Raw genomic sequence first — 13,324 nt, forward strand, 5'->3', positions numbered from 1 at the left:
GCTAAAGTCTGCCCGGCCAAAGAATGGACTTGAGGAAACCCAGACATTCTGCCTCCAGTTCAAGGGGGGGGGGGGGTTACTGTCAATTGATACACGCCTCATTTTTGTCCAGTTGTACATGACATCTCTTCCTGTCAACATGCCCCCTTCGCTCACATTTCAGGGAGAGGCAGGGAATTGGAGACCCATTCGCTTGCTCCACTGCAGCAACAGCCATGCTTGACTTTGTTACGGGTGCCACCTGTTTCGAAAATGACTCTAAATGAAAAATTTGGCAATGCAGAATACCACAAGAAGTTCCCCTCACCACGGCAACAGGACAAAGCTGATTGGTTCAGCGGTTCATGTGACCCTCTGTGGGTTTGGACAGAAAATATAAAAATAGAATTTCCAAGTCCATTCTTTGGCCAGAACCACTGTAGGGTAATGTCTTGTTAAACAATAATCGAATAGGTCACATGGCTGCAGCACAGTAGCGTATGCAGGATTTTATCAAGGGGGGGGGGGGTTATTTCTAAAACTTTCTCCAAATTCACATTACCATTGTTTTATTATACTTTAATTAAATAATAATAATCACAATTAATTAATAATACTTATAATTAATTAATTAGCTGAATTACTACTAATAATACTACTAATACCACTACTACTATTAAGTACTAGAGATCTACCTAAATATAGTATTTACGAAAGCAATAGAACAATATCACTTTTTAGTCATTCGATTTTTATCAAATTCTGGGAGCATTTTTTTGTTTCTTTATTACGAAATAATTGTCTGGTCAACGAGGTGAGACATTTTAAGTGTGAAGAAAATCCATAAAAACAAGAAAATATATTAAAATAAATTAAAATAATCAAAGTATGGAACTCATCCAAGGAGCTGTGGTAGTCTGGTCGGTAGAGCGTCTGACAGCCAGGCGTGAGATCCGGGTTCGATTCCCGGAATTGGTTGGAATTTTTCCGGCTGCTTCTCCTCATAAATGTCCCCGATAATTCACATCTGGATTGTCTCTCTGTTCTTGCCAACAAAACATTTTACAATAGTTAAGCTTATTGTTGTTTGAATAAATGTCTAGTCAACAATGTGAGACATTTTAAAAGAGAGACATTCAAACATGCTTTGGTAAACAATGGGAAGGCGGACTGGTGACTGTTCTTGTCCGCCTAGCCTTTGTCTATACATTAGCCGCTTACAACGAACCAAGAACTTTGTTTAGTTAATTCTCATTGTTCACACAAAAAAATACATGTTCATTGAACACTGGCATACGTAGAGGGGTGGCTGATGGGGTTACAGCCCCTACCAAAATTTTGAGAAAATCAGAATTTTCAAATAAAAATCCCTTAAGAACTTTAAAAAATCAAAATGTGTAAATGCGAAACCTCTTTTAAAGTGAGTCCCGATTACCATTTTTGTCTTTGAATATAATTTTAGTACTGAAAAGCTCCAAAAAATACGAAATATTTTATTATGCATCCTGCCCTCCAAAACGAAGCCACGTGCTATCCACATATATTTTACTATTCCAGCCCATCCCGAAAAAAAAAATCCTGCGTACGCCAGTGTATTGAACATTGTTGCAACTGAGATACAAAACAAGCTTTCTCTCTTTTAAACCATAGTTGCCCTCATATTTTATTTTCAAGAATACATGTTAATTTTCAAGGCTTTCTCTCTGAAAGACGCATGTGTTTGGAATGCTGTGCTTTTTTTCTTTGTGTTGCATGGAAATAATAATTCAAATTATTATTATTTTTATTATTATTAGTAGTAGTAGTAGTAGTAGTAATAGTAATAGTATTGTCCTAGATCTTTGACTGTGGTAAGTTGGCCATTTAATTATTTTTTTTCCACAGCATTTTTCATAACATTTCACAAGCTCAAAGGGGGGTTTAAACCACGTAACCCCCTCCTTGCGTACGCCACTGCTGCAGCATGTTATTTGGTTTGCCCAGGTTGAATAAATACTCAAATTGTGGATTTTATAAATCTTATTCTCCATTCAGAAACCTGTTTAAATGCATATTTATGTAACTTAATTTATTACATTTAATCAATCAATTCGCTAGCTTTCCATTATTTCGAAAATTGAACAATTAAGAAAATATGGACAGTTTAACATGGTATTGTATTTAATAAACATAAATATTACATATTCATTGACACTATTTTGGGGGTATTGTGATCAACAATTTTGGGGGTGAGGGAGTGATGTCACCCCTGTTCAGGGAGGATGGGTAGATCAAGTATAGTGTTCAGTAAAGATAAGAAAAAAGTTACTTTTAGTAGATATGCTGTCATAATTAAATACTTTATGGGGATTATGACATGATTTGGGGGATGTATGTCGTAGTTTGGGGGGGGGGATGTGCCATTGGCCTTGCAGGGGGGGGGCACCCCTGGTCACCGGTCTCATACACAGACCAAAATCTTGTTATGCTTCCCCCAGGAGACTCAAACCTGTGTGCGTCCCGTAGCCTGAGCCCAAAACCATGGCGACTGTGTGGGACTTATATCCTTAGTACATTTGTAATTATGACTAAGTAACAATCAATACAATTAATAAAAAACATGTGTGCATGTGTGTGCTTGTGTTCAGTGGTCCACATATGAAATAATGTAAGTTTTCATTCTTCACATGAATATTTTAATTTCTAAACATGTAACTTAGAAGAACATGAAGCTTTTTCTCAATCCAATATTGCAGGAAATATGAATTTTTAATAAGGTAACAGTTCTACATATGCAAAACTTTGACATTGAATTTAGTTCTGATGCAGTTAAAAAACTCTTTTGCCAGTGTCAGGGTTTTGGAAAAAGTTGATGTCCTGTTCTGCTGTGTATTTCGCTAGTTTTATCTGTGAGGTCATATGATGAAATTTGAAATTCTTTTACATCAGGATCATCCATCCACTCCACTGGGTGTGTCTATTGAAATATTATATTTTGTATCCCCCATAAAATCATCAAGCAATAGAATCTCGAACCTTCGGGAGTGAGATCTTGTGCCGATTAGTAAATGTACTAGGTCACTGAGGTAGCCCAGAAATATTTCTCTGTCAGAGTTTACTAACATCTAGTGTATTGTCAGTGAGCATTCTGACTGTCTATACAGGTCAATATTTTACTTAAGTATGGATAATTTTGTTTTAATTCTTAATAAGAGTTGATCCCTGTACTAGTTTTAATGTGTCAATTAATTAATAGTTGTAACATTACAGTCTGCATGTCTGAAAAGAGGCATCAAAAACACATTATGTTTGCATGTGTTTGTTTATGAATTTTATCAACATCTGGCATGCATATCTATTGTGAGAATTGATATTGCATAGCACTATGATGGAGACATTTTAGAATGAACCGTTTTGAATCTTGTCTCCATTTATTGTAATTTCTTTACTTGGTCAGTTTGTAAATATGCTGCCTTCTTACATTGCAAGTGTCATTGTTCTTCTGGATTTTGCTCAGGTAAGACTACCAAGCAGGGACGTCAGAACTGGGAGGGGGGACATGCCCCCCCCCCCCCGTCATCATCGAGGGATGTAATATGGTATTTTTGCCCTGCCCCCCCAGTCACGCTATAAAAAATTGTACTATTTTTTTTCTGCTCATTTTTGGTTCTGAACAAAATTCGAGAAAATATTTTTCCATTCGTCAAATGAACGTGGGCTGAAGTTTCCGCTAACAGTAAGAACAAGAAAAGAAGTACTTGATTAACAGATCCCTAAGCAGATTAGGAATGGCAGTTTTGTCTTTTTCAAAGAACATGCAAACGTGAATTGTCCCTCTTAGGAATTCCCTCTTCCTGTTTCCAGTTCCACCAGGTTTTCTATAGATGGCCTTGCTCGTAACAATGCTCCAGGGAGGGTTGGGGGGGGGGGGGCAGAGGTCAGTGCACTAAGATAATGGTCTGCAGTTCCGATCCAAGCAGACATATTTCCGCAAAACGGGTGTTGTGGAGGAACCAAATATCATTTGAAGAATTCCTGGCCTCATTTTCTCTGCATTTCTCCTTCTGTTGCATGTTTACAACCTCCTTGTCAGGAAAGCTTTGTCTAGATGATTGTTTCGGAAGATGATTGCGTTTTCCCTCACTTTGTCTTGAACTTTTCAGTTGAAGTTTGGTGTTGGGTTTGCCCATCCATAAACCACTTGTCAGTTATCGGGTGCATCGAAAACTTGTGAATAACAGTGTGTCCGTCGACCATTATCATTATTAACATATCAAATGTGCTTCTGAAAATGTGGTTGCAAGGGAAGAGTGAAGGAACAACCAACACAAAAGACGTATTTTTGGAGGTAAGCAGTAGAATAAAATTATTCTTGATCATTTACATAAGATGAAGCTATTGTGGAATGGTAAAGCTGCCAAAATTAAAAGCTTAACAACAAGGTGTTCCATTTCCAATGAAGCACACACATGATTCCTTCAATCATGACTATCATCATCATATCCTTTGGCCATTGCGCAAAAATCCATTACATGTGCAAAGGTAATTGCCTCTGAACGTATACATTTAAAACTGAACATAAATATTGATTGCACGGTAACACATCGCACCACATTTCGTCTCACGCTGGCTTTATTTGGGGGGGGGGGAATTATGTATTCTCCCAAGGGCCAGAGCTTCAGGGTGCCCCGTGCCAGATAAAAATAATTGATTGTGCACGGTTTATTGTGGGTTTATATGCCCCTGGTGGTTCCAATGAAGCAACTAACCTGATTTATCATAACTTCATGGATTGTTTTGACACACTTAAAAATATCCCAAATTATAGAAATCATATTTTAAACAAGTACTATATAAAATTCGTGTTCAAACATTTCAATAAAAAAATAGCTCATATGCACTATTAAAATAATTATAAAATCAGGACATGGTAATATTATTTTACATGAAACAATGTAAATTCACCACAGCATGTTAAAATTAAATATAATGAACCTCTAACCATGAAATGAAACACCAATTTAGTACCTCACATATTTCTTGGTTTGTTCTGCCTGCTTATTGCTCTTATGTAATAATATATAGAAAATTGTGATTGCATAGAACACTGTACTTCAGACTAAGGAACAAAAAATTTCGATTTTTCAAACTTTTGAAAATATTTTGGTTACAGGCCCTGAGTATATTGTATGGCCTCCACTTAGGACCAGCCATGGGGGTGGGAGTAATATTTTCTTTGCCTGCCTTTCCAAGAATCATTTTGCTATTTGAAATTCTGAAAACAAAAATTGTTTTTAAGGAGCATTAAGAATATTTTTAATGGTTTGTATGATATTTTAACTGTTCGTTTGCTATCATTGAGTTACAAATCCGAGAATAACTTAACATTACAAAAACTGGCTGTTCACCAATGATAGCGTAGTGGCTAATGCAGTTGTCTTATCATTAAAGTAGCATGGTTCAATTGCTGGGGAGAAGGGACAATTTCAGAGCTTCGGAACTGTTTCCCGCTCGAAATAGCATATAAAGTTGATTATAATTGACAATAGTAAGTGAGACTCTTGAAAATAAATGACAGTTTTGAAACATTGTCCTTAACGTCACATATCTATACAGTTAGATTAAACGCAAAGATGATTGGAAAGTAGTAACTCCCCAATATGAGTGAGGAGGTTAATTAATTAGTTCATGGCCACCCAAACTACTGCCTGCGTTCCAAATCTGGTTCGGTTTTGTTCATAATAAAAATTAATTTGTACATTATGCAATAAGTATGTATGTATAAGTATGGTGCAATATATTGCAATCAATTGCTCAAATAGTTACTGGCTCTGCACATAAAAAGTTTGTGAGTCAATCGATATGTCTGGGATACCTCTTTTACTAGATATCTATACACAGTATGCATGTGTGATCCCACGAAACATCAGGGGTGAGGGGACACTCAATCCTCTTCCCTCGAGCTATTGCTTACTTTTCCCACCCTTTTTCCTTTTATTTCTATCTTTATTCTCCTATCGGTTTATACTTCCTAAATCTTCAGACTTCAATCTTCAGTATGAATTACATTTAAAAAAATAAAAAAATCACATTTTCCTTATTGGTAGACCACGTGAAATATAACTAAACAGTCTGGCATCTTTAAATCAACCTCAAGCCATCGGCAGCAATTTAGAACGATTGTCCCCACATGGAACCTTACAACCTGCTATTCATATACCTGAAAGGTGAAATACTTTCTACGTGCCTACCTGTTGCATTATCCCCTCTTCTACATAGAATATCGATGGAAAATTGAAACCAGACATTTTTATTTATTTTAGTTCTTGCATTTCTGATTTGCAATTATTACTTAAGAGTAATTCTACTTCACATTTCTTTATTTTAAGTAGTACTGATACAAATTTCTTCAAATTCAAACAGTGCAGCCCTCATGAATTTCGAACTTGGAAAATAATTATATTTTTACACATGATTTGAGCATTTAAATGTCTGTACACATAGCATAAGTATTACTAGTAAGGAACATGCTTTTTATGCCTGCAAGTAGACTTTAATTGCGCTTGCACCTTGCATTTTGAAATGGGGAGACCGTTTTAGGCTCAAAATCCTGGGCAATGCATGGATGTGTCGTCCTAGCGTTATCTACTAAATCTAATCATTATTTATTCATAGCATTATGATTAACTCAAGAAATATAAATGCGACAAAAACTGAATAAAAAGATATTTTGACTTGAAGGGAATTTCTCTGGATGTAGACCTGGCTAAATAACTATCTCTATTCTAATCATCAGTCCTTGAATGCTTTAGAACATCCCCACAACAAACTTGGTCGATATCCCAAGAGAATCTTCATCATTTAACAGTGTAAAACTTCAAGACATATTTTAGATAATGCCTTTCATTATACTGGACTCCACCAATATTTCTTTATTCATCTTAATTCAATAATCGGTATTAATGTTACAGTTGGAAATTGGAATATTATTTCTCACTGGCATGTTCTTTCACCCTGTTGTTGAACCAGGTTGTAGCTGTGATGTACCCACATGGAAGGTCAACAATGTCACTTAACAGGCCTACAACAAGGGAAAAATAACTACAGCACGACCACAAAGGAAAAGAACCTTAGGCCAAAAGTCTCTCCATTGGTTCAACTCGGGCCATAAGGAAGCATGCTTCACTCTGTGGGAGTACGATGCGCAGGACTCGCAGGTCTGCGTAGGCTCTTTTGCTTGTGGTTCTACTGTACGCTTCCCATCAGGGCTCTGGTGCCTGGAACCACAGCCAGTATAATCCTGTGTGGAGTTATGTGTTGTTCTAACGTGTGCTGAGTGTCTCCTTAGCTTCGCTTTAAGCAATGGTACGGAGATTCTAAGAAAGTTTTATGGGTCTTAGTCTTGGTAGGGAGCTCGCTTCCGATGAACGTGTTGAAATCAGAACAGTATATTTTATAAGGATTCCGCAAACCCGTGATGCAAGGGCTTCTCAAAAGGTTGGTTTCTATTCTCAGTCATTAGGATCTTCTAACTTTGTTTCCAGCCATTGATAATTTTCTATATTTAACTTATATGATTAATAAAAAGTCTTGAACAATTATGAACTTTGATATATTAAGGAGCCCCTCTTTGCCTAAATGAAGCTGGTATTGCCCCAATGTATACATACCATCACAGTTTAGCTAACAGTATGAATAAATGGAATTGAATATCTCAACAGAGCATCGATTGGCTGGTTAATGTATTTATCACTACTTGTTTGTGCAATTATATTACCTAGAGAAGAGAGGACGACGGGAGCAAGATCTCTAAATTTAATCTAAAATGTAATATAAATTACATGAATATATAAAAATAAAATATATAATTATATAATAATTAATATAAATTAAATATAAATATATATATATATATGAAAAGAGATTTAGAAAAAAAATGTTGGTGAACTTGCCCTCCCACTCTGAAATAAGTCCCGACGTCCCTGCTACCAAGTTATTGTTTTCTCTTAACAATGGATGCTAATGGCAACCATGCCACTTGTTACTTGAAGTTGCATCAGAGCAATCGTTTGCTGTGTTGCATAAATATAAGTTACATTTTCAGCTTCTACTAAAACTAAACTCCGTGGCACAAAAGCCCTCGAAAGGCCAGGCCCAGTGAGAGTAGCTTTTCTGCTTTTACAGTAAGGTTTATAAGAAAAATTTACTTCTCTGATATCTACCAGTAGCCAACCAACCATTGTTTGAGTTGTTTTTCCACACCCTGTGTATGAAAGTGTTACGACCTTGCACATTTTGTAACTTTCCATCATAATTGTGAATGTACATGTTAAAAGGAAAAAGATATAGTGTCACCCGGATTTCTTAATAATGTCTATAAATTAACATGTTGTATGGCTCAGTTGTGATGCAAACATGAACGCACCAATCAGGGCACTTTTGATCAAATGTATTAACCTTTATGTAGCAATCTAATGAAGTCAGCTTGTTTAAGACAACATGCATTTATTATGATGTAAATGTAAACTCGCAAATCAAAGATTATCTGTGTTAATGAACTAACCTAATTGTGATTAGATGATGGCGGAACATTTAAATTTGTATATTTTCCAATATGTAAGATTTTATCAACATTAAAGAAATAATTATTAACTCAAATGAATATGTAAACTTTCCTTGTAAATTATTCAAAGCCAAACTATATATTTTGCAAATATCTTTCTGTTATAATTCAGAATATTGTATCTGGAAATTACCTAAAGGATGGTGTTCGAGACTGGAAACTTGGGTATAAATACAATGTGTTTCGGCCTGGAAGGGAGGTGTGTTCTGGTGTCAGTCTAGGAAGAAGTAAAATAGGTTAAAGCTGCTCTTCTGTAAAACCTAGACTGGCCAATTAGGAATGATCGAACCTAGGAAGAGGTGAAATAGGTTTAAGCTGCTCCTCTGTAAAACCTAGGTTGGTCGAATGGGATGACAGTTCCAATTTAGGAAGAAGTTAAATAGGTTTAAGCCGCTCTTCTGTAAAACCTAAATTGGCAATCTCAGGTGATAACTCCCAATCTAGGAAGAAGTGAAATAGGTTTAAGCTGCTCTTCTGTAAAACCTAGATTTGGGTCACCTTAATGTTGACCTTCCAGTAAGTATTATTTTATCTTCAAGAAGCTGATCTTCAAGTTCCAGTTACAAGTCACCTGCCTACTCATTGTAAGTATTCAGGTAATTAAATAAACATTTATCTAAAACTTTACAAACCATGGTTACAGTCTTAATAAACCTACCCTGAGATAGGTTTAATTGTAGACCATTAGAGTCATCTTGTCTACGACTACAGGAGTAAAGGGTAAGAAGAGTTACCAGGAACGTAACAAGAGTATAATATTTTGAAGTAATTAGATGAATATCAATTGACAAATGCAATTACATCATATTTAATACATGATGCAATTGCAAGAATTTAACACAAATAAAACTCTATTTTTAAACAAGTATTGAAAATTTGGTTTCATTAATTATATTTGATCTTGGGGAACATCTGTCTATTTCAGGTTGTGGAAACTTTGTTAGAGATGTTGAATTCATAACAAATCAACATCTACTCTCATGGTGGCCATTTTGCTGGAAAATTGTTTCCCCTCTTGTTCTTCTAGTAAGTTTTATTTTTATTATTTTTTGGCTTCTTTAACAAACAAAATGATTGTATTTTAATCATTATAATATTGTTGCCTTTATCTTTTGTATATAACATTTCATAATATTGTAGTATTGGCTCTTGAGATAAATGTATGCACAGTACATTGAAACATCAGGCATGTAAAAGAATTTTAGGCACATGAAGAAACAAAAGTTCATATTAATAATAATTACATTGTTTCGTTATGCATATGAAGAAACTTTGATGTATTGAAGCCGAATATAGAAAATGAGCCAATGTTCATATAGGTGGGTTTCATGTGACAGCAGGATTTGCACAGTTCATGGCCCATTTTGTTTCTCGATTAATTGAGTGATTGAATTAAAATTTTGATTGCGTGGGCACATCAGGCCATTTTACAATCCCTTATCTAAAACCCTTACATTAAATTTAAAAAGACAAAAAAAAGGGTGTAGAAGGCTTTCTATAGAAAGGTTTAAAAATGCAGGTTGTAAACAGACCTGCATTGGACAAACACAACACATTAAAAAGGTAAGGAAAGCTTAAAACTACCTCAGAAACAGTGGAAGAGAGCCAACATGGATGACAAGTCTTTGGGAAGGTTAAAACTCTGTCTGAGGTTGTTAAAATGGGCACACTTAAGAAGAATGTGTCGAACATTTAAAACAACGTCACAACTACTGCACAACGGAGGGTCCAGTCCTTGCAGCAAATGGCGATGTGTTAGACGGCTATGTCCAATTCGGAGCCGTGTTAGGGTCACTTTTTCTTGGCGTGAGGGACGAGACAAGGAACGCCAAGCACCAGTGACAGGCTTGATAGTATGAAGCTTGACCCCCCTTGTCTCATCCCACTCGACTTGCAATGTTTCAAGAATGCAACAATGAAACACATTCTGAAGGTGGGCGAGAATGTCGCCATCTGCATCAGCAGACTTAGCAGTAGCATCGGCTGCTTCGTTCCCCTTGATGCCCACGTGACTAGAGACCCAGCAGAAGTGAACTTTGGGTCTAGCACACAAGGACAATAGCCATCAGAAGATACGCTGCACTACAAGATGTCTGGAATTGGGTAATCCCAGACACTGAAGCACACTGGTGGAGTCTGTGCATACAAGGACTTTCTGCAGAGAGTGAATATCAGTGAAGTCCAGTGCCTTGAGGACTGCATACAGTTCTGCCATTAAGTTGAACAGGCAGGGTGTAGGACAAAACTGTAGCTTTGAGATTCCCAACAAAGGCACAACCCACTGATTCTGCAGATTTGGACCCATCCGTGTAAAACACATTAAAATTGGGGTGCTGAGTTCAAAATCTAAAAACCTCTACTGATATTCTACCATTGGTGTTTCTGCCTTTGGGAGGGCAGTAAGAGACAAGTCGATAGAAGGTGCAGGAAACTCCCAAGTTGGGAGAGAAGGTAAGAGAGGAGAGATGCCGGGCAGATCACTATCAACACCAAGTGCTGATAGGATCTTGTCTGCACAAACACCAAATGGTTTAGTGGCATGAGGATTTTGTTTCTTGCGTGCAAGGAAATATCATGAAATAACACGAGTTTCTGTTCAAACAACCAAGTACTGCACAATGTACCATTGTAAACAAGGTTCAAATCTCCCACCCATCTGCTTGAATTCCATATGTTTAGAAGAACTGGCTGCCATCTTGGCTGCTCGAAGCCACAATGATGTATGAAACATTTCTGTTTTGACATTTAGCTAATTTTTTAAGTGTTATCACTAAGGCTAGGAATTTTGTGTCTTTGCACATATTGTTGTTTTGATAGGTGCTATGTTCATGAAATATACCTATAAATTCATGTTTTGAAAAAAAAAATAATTGAATGATTGTGCTTTGCTAGGGTGTATATTCATATTTTACCATTTTTCACTTCTATTCAGTTTATTTTTCACTATTTCATAAAATAAAGAACTTTCTTGTAGATTTATCTACTTACAAAGCCAGTTAAATTTGCTCCTATTCATGTCAGTTGAAGTTGAAATAAAGTTTTCTAGGTATAAGGTTTGACGGGTGATAATAGCTACCATTTACATTTAAAAATTTGTACAAATCAGTCATTGTACTGAACAATGAAACTCAGAGTTCATAAAGAGAACTAGCAAGAAGCATGTGAAAATATCCCAGCAGATGGTATTGATATTCACAAGGTAACAAATAGCCCTAAATACTCTCAAAGTTTATATATATATATATATATATATATATATTTACTTCTTTATATCATTTTTAAACTTACATAAAACTTACACCATACATAAGAAGAAAATATAATTTATTAATTACAGATTTTATTGTTTTACGTTTTAAGGCATATTTATGGTAATCATAGGTCACAGTTAAAATTAAAATTTTGCATATTTTGGTAAATTTTATGTCATAAAAACTCTAGAGTTACTTATGACCTACTTAATGGAAGCAAATTCAAATTATACAATTTCAATAACAAGGTTTACTATCCAAGGTATATTTGTTGATGAAGACTCGTTCTTGTTTCTTCAAAAACTTACGGTTGCAGGATATCCATTCTTTTCACGAAGGTTTGTAAACAGCACAATCATTTCTTTCCATTATAAAATTAAATTCTAATGTCGAAATTTAGTGACAATAAAAAATTAATTGAGATACCACATATTCTTATGGACAAAATTTCCTTTGCCTGGTTGAGAAAGGATCTAGAACTGGGAAAGGAAATCCAGGAAGGGGAGGGTAATTTCTTGCCCCTTCTTTCAATTCAAACACTGTTACTTGTACTAATTTTGTGACAAAAAATTCTTCTTGTTTCAGATAATACTTATCAGCACGCTGCTCTCTGAAATGAGTATATCATACAAAGGATATGATTACCCCAACTGGGCAATAGCTCTTGGATGGTGCAGTGCAGTACTTTCTATTTTGTGTATTCCTGGTTATGCAATATATAAGTTTGTTATTACCCATGGCTCTCTCAAGCAGGTAAACTATCAACTAAATTCCTATCGTTTTCTCACATTGTAATGTAAAATATGTATAATTTTCCAAAGGATTTTTAGTATTTTTAAAATAAAAAACTCACTGCAGAGTTCACTTTTTGTTCGATCTCACCAGTTGTGGAAATTCAAACATATGCATTACTCAAGAAAAATGTACTACAGAAAGAGGAAAAATTAAAAATCTATGAATTGGAATCATCTAGTAGTAAGTATGGGGAAGGTTAATGTTTGATTTGTTAAAACTGTTTAGATTGAAAAAAATTCAACTACATCAATTAATGCTATGTTCTTTATCATATGTATGGAAATATTAAAAGCTTTTTATTTTTTTAAAAAAAGCATGAGAAATATTAAGATGTCACACTGAAGTGAGAGTAACACATGTGGCTTGTCACTGGAAAACTAATCAATCAAACATAGTCCCATGCATCCAGCACGTTATGCAGTCACGGTGGCAGAAAAATATATAAGTGGGGAGGTAGAGCAGGTAAATGTGGGGGGGGGGGGCAGTCACATGCAGAATGTGCTTAAATATCAAACAAAAGTGCTCAATTTGATAGGTTCATTCTCATAGGATATGTAGCGCATGTCACTTGCCACTTTATTGTGGAACCTTCTGTAGACACCCTGATAATAATCAATCATAGCTTGCAATGCTTTCATCCAATGGTGTCATGTCATTATTTCAACATAAATGTGACAATACAAACAATCATGGATAA

General features: G+C 35.7%; 1 protein-coding gene across 2 annotated transcripts in view; it reads left to right on the top strand.

The window, feature by feature from the left end:
* LOC146001288 (sodium- and chloride-dependent glycine transporter 1-like) overlaps positions 1-13,324 on the top strand; it is a 54,836-nt gene that overhangs the window by 39,902 nt on the left and 1,610 nt on the right. For both annotated transcript variants that reach the window (XM_083138594.1, XM_083138602.1), the window contains 2 exons: positions 9,507-9,607; positions 12,418-12,585. In XM_083138594.1, the coding sequence (XP_082994720.1) occupies positions 9,507-9,607; positions 12,418-12,585 (269 nt within the window). The remainder of the gene's footprint in view (positions 1-9,506; positions 9,608-12,417; positions 12,586-13,324) is intronic.

Source organism: Lepisma saccharinum, chromosome 1 (assembly GCF_977018435.1).
Source record: "Lepisma saccharinum chromosome 1, izLepSacc3.1, whole genome shotgun sequence".
In the NCBI taxonomy this organism is placed as follows: Eukaryota; Metazoa; Arthropoda; class Insecta; order Zygentoma; family Lepismatidae; genus Lepisma; species Lepisma saccharinum.